At 34.9% G+C, this 16,048-nt stretch overlaps 1 protein-coding gene across 13 annotated transcripts in view; it reads left to right on the top strand.

Moving 5' to 3' along the window:
- Window positions 1-16,048, top strand: part of Qtman (queuosine-tRNA mannosyltransferase) — a 345,771-nt gene that overhangs the window by 68,966 nt on the left and 260,757 nt on the right. For 12 of the 13 annotated variants that reach the window (XR_013108571.1, XM_076928704.1, XM_076928703.1 and 9 more), the window contains one exon: window positions 5,649-5,684. The exons of the other annotated variant lie outside the window; for it this stretch is intronic. Coding sequence is in view for 1 of the 12 variants with exons in the window: in XM_076928707.1 (XP_076784822.1) it covers window positions 5,671-5,684 (14 nt within the window). In the remaining 11 variants the exon portion in view is untranslated. The remainder of the gene's footprint in view (window positions 1-5,648; window positions 5,685-16,048) is intronic. 13 annotated transcript variants of the gene reach the window in all.

Genomic DNA, 16,048 nt, shown 5'->3' with positions numbered 1-16,048 from the left:
TATTGTATATTACAATGTGTACTGATATATAATACATAGATAGACACATATATACATATAATATATACACAGGCCAGAGTCATTTGGGAAAAAGGAACCTGAAGAAAAAATGCCCCCACCAGATTGGTCTGTGGGCAAGAGAATGATAAATTTTCTTAATTGATGATTGATGTGGGAGGGCTGAGCTTATGGTGAGTAAAAACACTGCTGGGCTGGTGGTCCTGCCTGTTTTGAAAAACTAGGCTGAGAAAACCTTCAGGAGCAAACCAGTAAGCAAAAGTCTTCTATGGCCTCTGCTTCAGTTTCTGCCTCCAAGTTCCTGCCCTGACTTCCCTCGGTGATGAACTATTTACTTGGAAGTATAAGCTGAAATATAAATTTTTTCCTCCCCGAGTTGCTTTTGGTCATAGAATCACTGTGTACTGGCTGGTTTTGTGTGTTAACTTGACACAAGCTGGAGTTATCACAGAGAAAGGAGCCTCCCTTGAGGAAATGCCTTCATGAGATCCAGCTGTAAGGCGTTTTCTCAATTAGTGATCAAGGGTGGGAGGGCTCATTGTGGGTGGTGCCATCTCTGGGCTGGTATCCTGGGTTCTATAAGAAAGCAAGCTGAGCAAGCCAGGGGAAGCAAACCAGTAAGTAACATCCCTCCGTGGCCTCTGCATCAGCTCCTACTTCCTGACCTGCTTGAGTTCCAGACCTGACTTCCTTTGGTGATGAACAGCAATGTGGAAGTATAAGCCAAATAAACCCTTTCCTCCCTAAGTTGCTTCTTGGTCATGGTGTTTTGTGCATGAATAGAATCCCTGATTAGGACACACTGTAATCACAACTATAACACACAGTTTGTGTTGATGCTGTTCAGCCCACTAAAATTCCTTGTTCTCATCCTACTCCTGCTGATCCCTTTCCTCTTCTCAACAGTTCTATCTCCTAAAAGCATACCTTTTTTTTTCCTTGACAAACTGCATAGAAAAATACGGGGCATAAGTGTTATCATTCACATATGAAGTTTTCCACACATTTTTTTTTTTAATACAGGGAATTAATTCAAGAACACTATTCCCTATTCTCTAGCCCCCATGCAACATTTCTGTTTGTTTCTTTGTTTTTGATACTGGATCTCATTTAGCCCAGATTGACCTGAAGTTTGCTATTTAACTGAAGACTTTGAACTCCTGATTTTACTGTTGCTTCTTCCCAAGTGTTGGAATCATACATGTAGTTCCCATGAAACTCTATCTCCAAAAGGTTTTATAGTATGAATATCCATCTGCTTCTTTTGACCCAGGGGACATGCGTGTTTCTGAGGATGTTTCCTTTGAAGAGTTAAGAAACTACGCATGTGTTTTTATCCACTGTTTCTTCTAAGACTCTTCTTTATTCACATAGTCTTGCTTTGAAATGTAAAATTTCTGTACTTTTATATTTGTATTTATGCTTAGTAGAAGCTTTATTTATAATCTGACTTTTTTTTTCTTTTAGTCTTAGTTTAGGTTTCTTAGTTTAAGAATTTGGAAAGTACTAGATGAGGCTAGTTCTTTTGTTCAGCCAAGAAAAAGTAGTGATAGGGATGGTGTTTGTAGTCAGGTTGCCTGATTTTACTGCCTTGCTCCATTGTTATGGTGCATATGACCATGAGAATTTACTTTCTATTCATATCAGTCTCTTTGTTAAAGAGGATGAGGAAAAAACTAATGCCGTGTAAGAGATCAAATATTACTTATTTGCATTTTATGAACTAGTTTTGAATAAATTGTTTTTATTGGATATGATTTAGTACTTTAACACTATGTTTTGAGTGATTTGCATTAGTATAAAGGAACTACTTGGGCTCTTGCTTGTGGTGGGTAAGTGCTGGATTACAGCTCCAGGAGGATTGGTTTTTGTTTTTTTGTTGTTGTTGTTTGTTTTATTGTTTCCTTCTTGTTTTTTGTTTTATTTTAACCAGAGGCTTGTTAGTAATATCTGTTTTGAAACTCACAAACTTTTTGCATCTGTGTCCTGAGTGCTGAGATTAGGAATATATAACTTTCCCTGTGCTGGCAGTTCGTCCTACTCTTATTCATCATTCAGTAGTGATCCCACAAGCTATCAAGATAAAGTAATAAAACTTTCAATGTAAAAGAGACTGCAGTATAGAAGAATATCATTTGTCTCTCTTTTTTAGTTTTATTGTTTAGGAGTACTGTATTTTGTTTTCATTTTAATGTGTAGAGTAGTATCATTCTATAAAATTATAACATAGGCCAAATAATTAAAAAAAATTAATAGCCACATTAAAAAGTAAAAAGAAATGAGTTTAATTAATCTTCCCATTTTATTTAACTCAATATATCTATATTACTTCAGCATGTAATCAATATAAAATGATTAAAACTGTTTACATTCTTATGTTTTGTATTGTCTTTTAAATAATTGTGTGCTTTGCTCTGAGTGTACTTCTCAGCCCATAGTAGCCACATTTTAGGTGCTTGGTAGGCACATGGAACTACTGGTATTGCACACCGCAGCTATAACTGTGCTTTTAAGTTTGGGAGGGTTTTTAAATAAACAATTGGTAAAGAGAGATATAAGAAATAGAAATGAATTCATATTATGAAAATATATTGGTTAACTCTGAGATTGTGGAGTAATCAGTGGATAAAATTGTAGAATTGAAGTTCTGAAGTGAGAAGCAGATTGAAAGCATAACCTGAATGGTAAAACCCCAGGGGATTCCTAGGAAAGGTGCCCATTGTAATGGGCAGAAATTATCAGCTAGAGGAGAGCTCTGTGATTGTTGTGTTTTGGAAACGAATGTAAGGGAGTTTCAGAGACATGATGAGTAGAAATAGCCACTGCTTACTAGAGTGAGAAATGAAAATAGGCAGTGGGTGGCTTGTTGCCAAACTTAATGGTAGCTACTTTAGTAAAGTGATAGCTAATGCTATTAGCTAGCAGCAATTTAAGCATTGAATATAATTTGAAATATATCTTTTATATATATTTTCATACATACATATTTTAAATGAGCACATATTAATATTTTATGAACCTTTTTATGGATGAGTTTGAAAAGAATGTGCTATTGATGAAGGAAAAGGAAACTGTGGGTAGATAAAGATTGAAGATAAAGGAAAGAAACTGATGGAACAAGATGACATCCATGAATAGGAATTTGCATACAGATAGAGGAATTATTTGTGGAAAAGAAGATGTCACTCATGATATAAAAATGAAGGTGTTACAAAACAGGGACAACTTTTTTCATGTTAGAATGTGTTATTAGTATCAGGAAAAAAACCTGAATTGCATTGCAGAAAGCTCTAATGAAGTAAGCATACTCATGGTATATGTTACATTGTTTACTTTTCAGAATCTGGGAACAATACAAACCAAGAGAATCATGTGATACTACTTTAATAACAAACTTGTCATTTGCTACTTTGAACCTAGATAGTATGAAATTTTTCAATATATTTACAATTGTCTGCTACTTTGATTTGCTCATTTCTGCTTTGTATTTGTATATGAATTTGGTTGAGTTTGAATTTATTTAGCATATTGGAAATGAAGGTTTTACTTTTTAAACCACTAGAGTTTTAGGCTCTCTTGAATTGCAGTCAAGGTCTCAGCTGTGAGATAGTTACCTCAAGGTTTGACTGTCCTGGATGACTTGGAACATAATTCATTCACATGGATGTTGTTTACTTGGGTTGATTGAAAGGACACGTGGACCATTCCAGGGGCTGCTTGAATGTCTTTACATGATAGGTGTGATCATTCAAAATTAGTGGCCCGATAGGGGAAAAAAGGAAGGAAATGAAGTCGCAGTATTTTTAGTGGCAGACATGGTCACTTCCAGTATACTTGTTGGTTACTCAGACCACCCCTTCTATTCAGGAGGACACCACACAAAGGCCTTCATGTGTGTATTCCCTCTGGGGAACATACTCCTTATTTGACTGCTGGAATTGATCAAGTTTCAAAACCAATTTTTAAAAATTTGAATTGAGATTGACAAGAATTTGGATAGAATAATTCTTTTTATTAAAAGTGCACACTCCTTTCACCTACTTCTTGAAAGTATGCAGAAAGTCTCTCATTTGCTTGTTATCATCTTGAGGTTGAGTGTGCATCACAAAATTGTGACTGGTAGGTAAAGTTTGAAGAGTGTAAACAGAGGTCTTGATAGTTTGTCTTCTAGAGTATCTATCTTGTTTGTGGAAGTGCAGATTTCTGACCAGCTTCCCCTTAGGTACATTTTGGTTTTAATTTTCTAAGATCCTGATTGACTGGGAATTGGGTTGAGGATCTCTGAGGTATACCAGATTAAAAATACGGGCTAGTCTCTGATGTCTTGATGATATCATTTTATTTGTTTCTTTCATATTTTGCATCACAAATTGAAATGATTTTTCTAATTACAGTTTTGTTTTCCTTTATTCTTTCTCTGCTCACCTAAATTATTTTTTTTTAAGGGCAGGGCTTTGCCTTGTCCACTGTTGAATTTTAAGTACCAGGTGCAATTCATAGTCAGTATGTGAACGTCAAAAACTATTTTCTTTTTATAGAATAGACTGCATAATCATTGAAACATGCTTTTCTAGAAAGTATATGTTTCCCTCCTATTTATACTTCTGTCTTTTAAGGCTTCTTTTCTCTTCCCTGCCTTCCTTCCCTCCCTCCCTCCCTCCTTTCCTCATGTCCTAGTTCAGAAAAGTCCATCTGGCTGTAAATTCTTTGCTGTTTTGTTCAAAGTAGATGCTTTGAGGATTCTCCAGCCTATTTTTTTTTTTTTTAAATTCAGGTTATTCTGACTTTGATTACTCTTTCAGATTATTCTTTTAAGAGATTAGTTCAGCGACTCCTATAATTTTGTGGTGTATGTTTCCTATTGCTTTGACTGTCCTTCCTTTTTCCAATATGCACGTTTGCCATGTGCTCTTTCTTGGTGAGTTACGCTATTCTGCTGTTGTCACTATTGGAAAACCTAAGGATCCTGACTAAAATGTAGTCATAACAAACAGGTATATGGCAAAATTTTAGTTCTCCTTAAGACTATATATAGCTTATTGGGAACAGAGTCATTGTATTGTAATGATGTTTTACATCTCCCAAAGATGAGTGTTAAGTTATCCATCCGCTATCAGCCAGTCTATGTGCACTCCTGGATTTTCACTGGTTGGAAATCCCAAACTTGAACTAACTATCCATTTACCTTCCAATTTACTTATGGGTTTTGCAGTTTCAGCATAAATTCTTGACATTTTTTGTTGTTCTTTTACTTTTATTTTTTTAAATTATGAAACTGCTTATAAATCTCATGAACCTGACTTTCTCTCTAAAGAGACATTTATATAAACCAACAAATTTTATATATTCAGTTTTACATAAACTTCAGTCAAGCTAATGACCCACAATCTAAATTAATTATTTTAATTTTTATATTTATAGTTGAATTAGAAAATCCTTAAGGAGACTGAACAAGTAACTTTTTATTAATTGAAAACAACCTAAAGCTCAATAAGCATTTGTTATCATAAGAGTGTCCAAGAATTGGAGTTACTTTTTGTGCATGCATTTTTGTTCATGTCAGCATTCAGAATTCACATTGGGTTCAATTTGAAGATGGCAGTCTAACTATGCCTTTTGTGATCTTGCAGGTACCAGATCGGATATTTGTACATGTCGATCATAAGGTGAGCAAGTGGGATTATGTCCTAGAACACTATCATCCTCGAGGCAAATTGCATGGCCATTGCTGTCCTGAAATCCAACCAGCTGTGATGCCCCTCAGGAGACCTTACTGTGATTTTCTCTTGGAAAGAGGAAAGAAAGTGGAGGCAACACCATGAGTGGTACCCAGCAAGCACAGCGTGTATCAAAACAGGTCATATGGAGGAGTGCAGGAGCATCTCATGAGTTTCTCTGTTGGAGATAGTTGGTGGTGGTGGCAGACTTTTTTTGAGTTACCCATGTAGCTGCTTGTAGATTCTTTACATTTCTACTCTTTAACTGTGCTCCAATAAATATCCTCAGTTAGACTCATTGCTTCACTCAGTTGCAGGTTGGTGGAATTACTTCTTCTTTGACCTTGGTGCCCACTTTGAGGCTAACAGATGTTTGTTCTGTCTCTCATTTAAACAGATCTCACTCATTCCAGGCTTGTGGCAGTGTGTAGCATTCTTTGTCATCTCCTGTTTACTGTAGTATGGCTAGTAGGATGGCCAATTTTTCTAAGAGAAGTAACCTTTTTGTTTTACTAGCTTCTTTCTCCTCTTTCCTCCTCCTTCCCCTTTCCTCGGAACCTTTTCCTCCCTTCCTCCCCAAACCCAATCCCTACCAGGGTTTCTCTTTGAAGCCCTGATTGTCTAGAAATTTATGTAGACCAGGCTGGCCTCAAATTCATAGACACCTATCTGCCTCTGACTCCTGAGTGTGGGGATTAAAGGAGTGTTCCACTATGCCTCAGCATTTCTCTGCTTCTTGAGGTTCTTGGTTTTTTTTTTTAAATATTTTTATTTTACCTCATTATTATTTCATATACTCACACTTCTATAATAGATAAAAGTTCCTTGCTTATGTACATACTTTGGAAAGTTGTGGACAGCTCTCATGTTGTTTATTGTCAGCAAAGTTATACACATTTAACGTCTTAACATTTTTCTTTATGATTGAGTTAACTTGGCTGCTTTTTATAGGAATCCTGTTCCCCTTCCCCCAATTTCATCTGTACCATGAACGAGCAGACAAAACCCGGCTTATTTCCTGGTTTCTTCTATACATTTTATTCTTTTAGCCTTTTAGTTTTGACACATTCCTAGTTGAAATAAGGCCAGTCAAATACCATTATTTGGACCATGTTGGCAGTACATGAATGCTTGGCCTTCAATTGTCAATGTCCCACACAGTAACTAGCACCACCAGTCTGTGCTAGAGGAAAGAAAGGAAAATGTAAAAGAAACTGAGGAGCAAATTAATGCGTTCTTTAATAACATGACAGACATACCCATGCCACCTAGACTAAACCACTGTACCAAAACCCTTTAGCTTAACTGTCATCCTATAGTATCATGTCTGGGCACTAATCTGAGTTGTGAAAAGCATGCCTATTGTTTGAAGTTTGGCTATGTTCTCACTTGGTTTCTTCCCCATGTTTTTATTCCTTTGCCACCTTTCCATACAATGTATCAACAGTTGCTGTCAGATCCTGTGGTCATGAACAAAACTGGGTAGGGGATCATTTTGTTGGAAATTATGTAGGCTCAGGTGGTAAATGTTCCATGCCTCCATATGTGACATTTGAGGTAACTGCTTTTAGTTCTTGCTATGTCTGTGACAGCTACTGGTCTTCACTTAACAACTGATCCAATGGAGATATGCAGACGGAAGCAGCTATAAGGCCTTTGGTACTGTTTATCAACACTGTGTTAGTTATACAACTTTCCCTGCCCTGATTGGCAAGGAGAAGCATACTGCTTCTAGACGATGCTGAGCTTAGTGTAAAGTGTGCCAGCATGGGATCTGGGCTTGTCACAGTTCATTCTTTCCTTTCAATTGGTATGTAGAAAATGTACCTCCATCTCTACTTATCTTGTACATTAGAGAGAGAAAGGTCATATTCTAGGAGATAATGGCGTGTTGGTGTTTTTAACCACCAATTCAGATAGTGATATTAGTTGAAGGTTGAACAGTGCACACTTATTCTCCTCCTTTTATTAGCTTTGCTGCTCGTAGAGATCTGAATAGGATAGCAGAGAAGGTTTTCCTGTTTGTGTCTGTAGATTTCTAGATGATTTGTGGTTCAATTCTTGAAGCATATTTTAAAAATAATTTTTTACCTCTTTCCTTTTGAAGGCATAAAATACTCAGATTCTAATATAACATGTTCCCCAGATTATTTAATTCCAAAAAGATCAAGGTTAGACTAGCAGCTGAAACAATTCATTCTGTGTAGTGACCTAAAAATGTTAATACTAGTTTTCTATATTTTACAGTCTACATATGTAAGATTTTACATATGACTATGTGATTACTAATAATGTGTTTATTGGTCTTTATTTTTTAAACAGATAGTTAAATGTCTTAGAACCCTTATAAAGTTTAAGCTAAAAAATATTACTTTCTCATGTGTCTTCTAAACCATCAACAGTGTTGTACTTGTCTTTAATTTTATTAGGCAGCGGACACATCCTTCAGTTTACCTCTTGTTTCTCGATTCTTTTCAATACCTATCAAAGAAAAACTGACTTTAAAGGGACAGAAAAACAAACTCCCCCACTAACAAAAGCTCAACAACTACCCCGTGCCACATTATTTTGTTCTTTCTGTTCATTAGAGTGACAGTCCTACACTGTCAATGGAGGGAGTCTAGCAAGAATGAACAAGCAGTTTGGCACTGACACAGGCTTATAGCCAGCAAGTTTTGTGGGGTTTTGTGATGCAGAGGCCTTACCCTCACAAGAGCACTGGAGTAAGAAAAGTAGTGATCTCTCTTACCTACACCACTGTTTCTCTGAGTAAATGGCATTGTTTCTTAGAGGAACTATATTGAATTTACCTTTATTAGCTTTTATGGATATTTTGTTTACAGTTGATTTTGTACCACACCTGTGCAAGTTTTGTATATACTGCACAGTCAGTGTGAGTTCATACTTGTAACTGCTCTGTTGTATTTGGAGAGCACTGTCCCCTCTTCTGATCCCTAACCCTTGGGGGCCAGAGTATGATATGTCTGTCTCATTTAGGGCTGTGTACTTTATGCTCTCTTATTCTTTATATGCTGATCAGCTGATGGTTTCTTGTTAATTGACATTACTGAAGTTACAGTAAAAGAAGAAGCATCTCTGATGAGGACTGAGAGATGCTTTGATAGTCGTTTTAATACCATTTAGCTGAGTAAAATTTATTAGCTTCTCTCTAGAACTGATCTTTCTAGCTTCAGGTTCTTGTTCCTTTTAACAGTACCAGGCGTGCTTTATTTCATGGAGTGGCCATGATATGACTCATTTAGAACAAAAGCTTTGCAACTGCTTTCTATTTTATCTAAAATTCAGGGTCAGGTCAAATCTTCTTGAAATTTGTTAGTTTAATGTTTGATAAGTTCATGGATATAGAAATGAAATTCTATGAAATTAAAGGATGTATACTTAATTCCTTTCAAATCATAATGCAAGGCAAGACAGAACTGCTTTAAAAACATTTTCCAGTTATCATGAAATTACAGTTGATGACTTACTGTTAGAAGTCTGAAAACATTATGTTATGTGTTTCCAAGGGAGTTGGTTTGAGGAGGGTCTTTTTTACTTTGAGTAAGAATTTTGTGAAATTTTGTAGAATTTTCTCAAAATATAAATTGTTTTCTTTTATATTAATGAAAAATGATATGCTTTCAAGTTATATTTTAAATATTAGTGTTTTGTAATCAATATAAAAATATAAAGGCTATATTTTTGGAGATGAGATTGATATTATTTTGATCAATTTCTATTTAAAATATTATTTATATTGAGAGAAAAAATAATGTATTCTTGTAACATCATATGTGACTGAAAAGGTAAATGGTGATTTGTGCTAGAATTATTAATGAGTATTTTTAAATGCTGTGTGTACAGAAAATTATATCTATAATGGATTCATTAAGGTGGTTGTGCTATAGCAGTTATGTTTTTCTGAGATGTAGTTTTCATTTAGGAAGTACTTAAAATTCATTGCGAGAGTTTGGGTAAACAGGTAGATTAGAATTATGCATTAAATAAACTCACCTGTTATTGTTTCTCATTCAAGACAGACAGGTTCAGCAACACATTGCCTCATTACTTTAACAAAACAGACACACATTCAAATTGCTTTTATGTTTAGTGCTTATGTACAACTTAGTGCAGTTACCTCTCAGTGTTTTCTCTTAAGGACTACTTTTGTTTTTCCTTCAGGAAGTATTGAAAAGAATCTGGGTGAGTTCCCTGCCAGGTTTCATGGACTGAATATTTAGGTTAACTTCAAGCTTCTGATTATGGCAGTACCTGAAGGGACACTGATGAAATTTTATTTACTTTGTTCTGGTTTAAGTTTGTTGTAGCTTTGTCTTTAATCCCTAGTGCCAAAGTTTGATGATATTATAATTGGTTATATTCCATAGTTCTATATATTAAATATTATTTATTAATTCTAAAGATAAGTTTATTTAAACCCCATATTCTTTTCCTCTGCTAAGGCTATTATTAACTTAGGAAATACACACATATATACATAGGAGAAGTATTGCCAATTTAGGAATTGTAATATGCAAACAACTTTTGATCAGTGTTATTGAAGTTTTCATTGTAGACAATAAATTTTATATTTTGTTAAATTCACAGAATATAGTAAGAATGATTTTGGTTTGATATGTGGTTTTCAAAATTATATTGTAACTTAATTATTATTTGTGGAAACATGGCAAATTTGTTAGATAACAAAAAATGAGATGATATTGTTTTTTAACTCTGATTTTTGATATGCCATGTAACAAATTTTTGATAATACCTAGTGATTTATTTTATTTGAAAAGCAGTATAACTTTAAGTACAACTCCTCCTCGGAGTAGATAGTTGAATGAATTGTTAGCTCTTAAGTAACTAGAACACTAAATCACGATTTCTAAATTATGTGTTCTAAAACATGAATGTTTTTTCTTTAAGCACACAGGATATTTGTAGATCAGTGTCATAGTTCAGTGGGAAATACTTTTCAAGACGATATTTTTAGATTCCTATTTCTCTTAATTTTTGATATATTTGAATTTCTTCTGTCCTAATTTTGTATAGTACTTTCACAAATATTTCATATTTTTTTGTGACATCTCACACTGCTCACATTTGGCCTGTGGTACCATTTGAGTTTCTCTTTTCAGGATTGTACTTTATATTTTGAACTGCTGGTAGTAGATGTCAGGTAAGAGGACATTTTGATTTTTGAACAACTCTTAGTTTTAGTATTAGAATTTTTTTTTTTAAATCCTTGTCCTAAATCTTCTCACATTTCCTACTAAAACAATCTTACCAACATTGCACAAACAAATTCTGGTTATTGTCTATAACAGCAATTCAAATGCATCAAAAGTGGTGAGTACAATACACTTTTATTAGTGAATGATCTGTATTCGTTCCAGCTGTGTCCATGTGATTAGGCCTTCACCAGGCAACAATAGGTATTTCCCTATTGATTTTATTTGATTTTCAAGAATGGGTCATCTGTTACATCAGCTCTTGCCAGTGTGCCTCTGTAAAAGTGTGGGCTTTTTTTTTTTTTTTTTTTTTTTTTAATTTTAAATCTCCAAAGCGTAAGTTGAATACCCACACATACCCTGCTGAAATACTGTTTTTGTTGTTGTTGTTTTTTTTTTTTTTTTTTTTTATTGGTCTATAGGTTTGTATGCCTGGGTTGGGTGTTGCATCTCAAATCTCCAATTACAAATTAAAGCAGATGCTTATTATGTTTTATCAGCAGAATTTCCAAAGTGTGCTTGTTTGGTAATGCTAAAGATACAGTATTTTTACTTTTGCATTTTCATCTTAATTTTTTAAAAGTGGTATAATGTGTTATAGAGGTGGACAGGCTTGCAGATTGAAATGGAGGTTGTCCAGATTGTTTCTTTCCCTGGCCCATATGGTATAGTTCTAAAAGCCTTTTGTATGCTGTCTGTTCAGTTTATTGTGAACTCAGTCTTTAGTGCAACAACAGCAACAACAACAACAAAAGATAACTTAATAAAAGTAGATTTGAGAGCAGGAATTATATATCATGTAAGAAATGTAGAATTATTTTTTTAAAAGAGAAAAACAACTGATGAAATTGAAGTTGAGATAATCTTTCAAACATAGGTGCATGCTGTTCTTTTATTATTTTCAAATGTGCATATTTATAGACTGCCTTTGAATACCTGCCTTAAAAGATAGCACTCAGATTTTCTTACTGCGATTATGATTTTTTTTCTTGAAGTCTTTGGAAGAAAAGGTTGTAGCTTCAATCTGTCTTATAGAGGAAACTTGGTCCTATGAGCAGTGCTAAGGAATAAAGTATTTGATGTTTGTGGATACCTCATCTCAGTGAGAACACAGAGGTAGACGACTTTAGTAAATCTACCATTTAGCCATTAACCCTAGTTAAACATTTCATTTTTCTTTTACTTCTTCTCTTGGCAACTTACTATGTTCCTATAATTTTATTTTAGAGACATAGAGTAAGATATAGTTTATTCCATATGCTGATTCTTTATAAATTGAGGTAGGTGTGTGTGTGTGTAAAGAAAAGAAAGCCTGTGAAGAATGTGATTTTTTTAAATCTATCATTACCCTCAACCACTGAAAGGGTAACTAGGAGGAATTCAAATGTTTTTTGAATGTGTAATTTTTTTTGAATGGCCACAGTGAAATATATTTGAATTTAAAAAAAGGCAGAGAATGCTGGGCAGTGGTGGCACACGCCTTTAATCCTAGCACTTGGGAGACAGAGGCAGGTGGATTTCTGAGGTTGAGGCCAGCCTGGTCTACAAAGTGAGTTCTAGGACAGCCTGGGCTATACAGAGAAATCCTGTCTTGAAAAAAACAAAAATAAAAACAAAAACAATAAAACCAAACCAAACCAAAACAAAAAGGCAGAGAAAGTATAAAACATTTATGGAGTTGTTGGTAATTGAAATTAACCAATCTTTTAAGCACTCTACCATAACAATTATTTGAAGAACTGTACTTATTTAAATTTGTTTGAGGAATATATGTATGTGTGTTTTATGAAAATTATTAATTAAGGGTACTTTAAGATATAGATGAACTACTACAGTGATAAATCTTCATAGAAAATAGTATACAAAATATTTGTTGGGTATATTTTGTTTGGTTAGTTTTGAAGCTAGAAAAAATTTTAATATGTACATGTATGAATCTTCTTTGTTTTAAAACTATACTGTATATATTAGTATACCTATTCTAAACCTGTTTTATAAAATGCCCATGGAATTGAAAACTAGTTTATACTTTGAAATACTTGATTCCTTCTTCTTCTCTTCTCCTTCCTTTCCTCTTTTTTTCCCATAGTCACCTATTATTTATGTGTGTGTTACATATATGAGTGACATATTCCATAGTTTAAAATGCTTTTGTAAGTTTTGAGAATTGAAGGCTCCAATTAAGAAAAGAAAGAAAATCGTGTGGGTGGGTTTTTTTTTTGTTTTGTTTTGTTTTGTTTTCCTTTCTCAGGGACAGGATCTCTCTGTGTAGCCCTGGCTGTCCTGGCAGTCGCTCTGTAGACTAGGATTCAACTCAGATTCACCTGCCTTTGCTTCCCAAGGGGTGGGGGATCTTATAATGAGTATAGAAGATACAGGCTTCATGTTGACATTTATTACTAAAGTAGTGCAGATGACTGAAAAGTATATGAATATAAATTCAGATTTTTTTCTTATATCTAAAGAAAGGACTAGATCATTCCTGAATCAAGTCAGACAGAGCTTTGAATATTCAAACTTAAATTTTACTTCTTATTGTTGTATTCTGATTGGTAAAAGACCCTGGCTTCAGTCGAAAACAGTTTTACCAACTACGCAAATGTTTTGGTAAGAGTGTTATTTGTCTTTCATCATAGGAGACCCCCAAGGATTTTGGTTTATAAGCAACTGATATAATCTGGAATTCTGGTAACCACTTCTCTTTGTATAGGCCATAGTTGTGAATTTTGCTTTTATTTCACTGGTGCATTTCACCACTGAAAATTGTGTTAACTTCCTAGCAGGATAATGACAAAAGGGAATGTTAGAAAAGCTTCAAGCAGTCTCCTTTTAGAAAGACATCTTTGCTCATAGAGATTTGCTTTTGTCACAGAAAGCCATTTCATGTAACTACCATCAGAATGCTGAATATCTTAGCTTACTTTCTAGCCTTTGTTTTGAGGAATGTAGACATAATGTGCACTTGAATGAGTTCTCAATGAGCTATGCTAAAGCTATCTGGTATATCTGTTCTTCTCATTCAGTTCCTTTGTAGATTTAGTTGCTTGCATCTTTGAACTCACTGGGTAAATGGTTCATACCCAACTAATAGGTGTTTGTGTGTGTGTGTGTGTGTGTGTGTGTGTGTGTGTGTGTATTTTCTATTTGTTCTTGAATACCTAGTTTTGCTGTTTTAATGTGACATTTCTGTGTTTGAGGAGAAAAGCTAGAATTGAGTAAGTTGGGGTTAGCACTAATAGTAACTGTTTAGATGTATAAGAAAATATAGTACTTAATATTATAGTTATTAATCACTTATACATCTAAAGGACAGTGTAATGCTTTTATTTTGTGAAGTTTTATAATTTAATAAAAAATACTAACTTAAATGAACTTATTGTTTTAATAGAATTTTAAAATTTATTTATGACCATTACATACACTGTGTTTTGGTCATGTTTTCTTTCAACTCCTCCTTCCTCTTCCCCCAGGTATCCTTAATCCATCCTTCTTCCCTATTCATGCCCTTTCTTTTTCCCTATTATTTATGTATTTATACTTATTTATATATTTATTTATATAATCTAAGACCAGTCAGTGCTACATGATAGAATGCCAGCTGATCTTGTTTTCTTGATTTCATACAGTTCTTGTGTTGTTAACTGTAGCTAGAGGTGGTTCATGAATGAACTAGTCATGCCATGTTCACAAGATGGCATCTCACGGCATATGTTTTAATCATGAAACTTCTACATTTTTTCTGCCATGTTCTCCAAGCCTGGGGTAAGGTTAATGTAGTTAATTGATTTAGGGATGAGTAGTCAATAGTGAAGTGTTTATAAAGAGATAAAGAGAGTATGTTCTGTGGGTATGTGGAGAGATATGGGGAAAGGGGGTGATGTCTCAGGGAGCCCATGCAGAGGTATCTTTTCCTCCTGAGGGACCAGTCACACACCTGTATAGTATAGAATAGAGTTTATTCAGGGCATGGGAGGGTTCAGGAGGGTAGTAGAGGCAGAGAGAGGGAGAGAGGGAGAGAGGGAGAGAGGGAGAGAGAGAGAGAGAGAGAGAGAGAGAGAGAGAGAGAGAGAGAGAGAGGGGAGCAAGGCAAGCAGCCCCTTTTATAGTGGGCCAAGCCTACCTGTCTGTTGCCAGGTAACTGTGGAGGTGGAGTTTAGACAGAATACTAACAAATAGTCACTTATTCTCAGCATGCATATTGCAGAAAAAAGCTTCTCTGAGAGTACGGTTGAAGGCAACATGAATCTATGTTTTTACACATAAATCTTCAGAAGGCAGTTTGATAAAATGTCTATTTATCAAGACAGGGTTTCTCCCTAGGGCCTATGACCAGGTTTATAGTAATAAACCTGAATTCTTTCCTGTTGAACAGGTCTTTTATCGAATAAAAAAAAAAGTGGTTGGTTTACCACCATAACTTTTGTGCTATTATTGTTCCAGTGGGCATATCTTGTCTGTAAGATTGCTACTGTAGAATTCTGGGGCTGCTTCTAAATAATACCTCTGATAGCTTTTCTACCTCAGTGGCTTGTATAACCCTCTGGCACTATGAAAGCCAGACAGCATAGAGGACGTTTTCAGGTCAGATCCAGCTTGATTTCATTGTGTTTTTTAACTAAATTGTTTATGTCTTCAGTAGTAGGGTCTTGCCTTCTAATTCTGGTAACCAACAAAGAGAATATGGAGTCCTTTGGCTGTATTTGCAGGAGTGTGTAGCTGGATCTTACAGTACGTTAAAATTAGATACACCCATGCTTGTGGCATATATGATTAGAATAGTAATTTCTTCTCGATGCATTGTTCCCTTATTCAATATGAAGTGACCACCTGTATTCTTTCTTATTAGTTTTTGTGAGTGTTTGTATATGCTTGGGCCAGGGAGTAGCACTATTAGGAGGTGTAGCCTTGTTGGAGTAGGAGTGTCACTGTAGTCATAGGCTTTGAGAACCTTATCCAAGCTGCATGGAAGTGAGTCTTCTCTTGTTTGCCTTCAATACAAGATACAGAACGTTCAGAAGTTGTTACCAGGGACTGGTTATTGCTGTGATAGGCCTGACCAAGCTTTTGTTTGGAAGAATG

This window comes from Arvicanthis niloticus, chromosome 2, assembly GCF_011762505.2.
Source record: "Arvicanthis niloticus isolate mArvNil1 chromosome 2, mArvNil1.pat.X, whole genome shotgun sequence".
NCBI lineage: Eukaryota > Metazoa > Chordata > Mammalia > Rodentia > Muridae > Arvicanthis > Arvicanthis niloticus.
The sequence above is the reverse complement of the archived record's forward strand: the minus strand, read 5'-3'. Positions and strand labels throughout refer to the sequence as shown.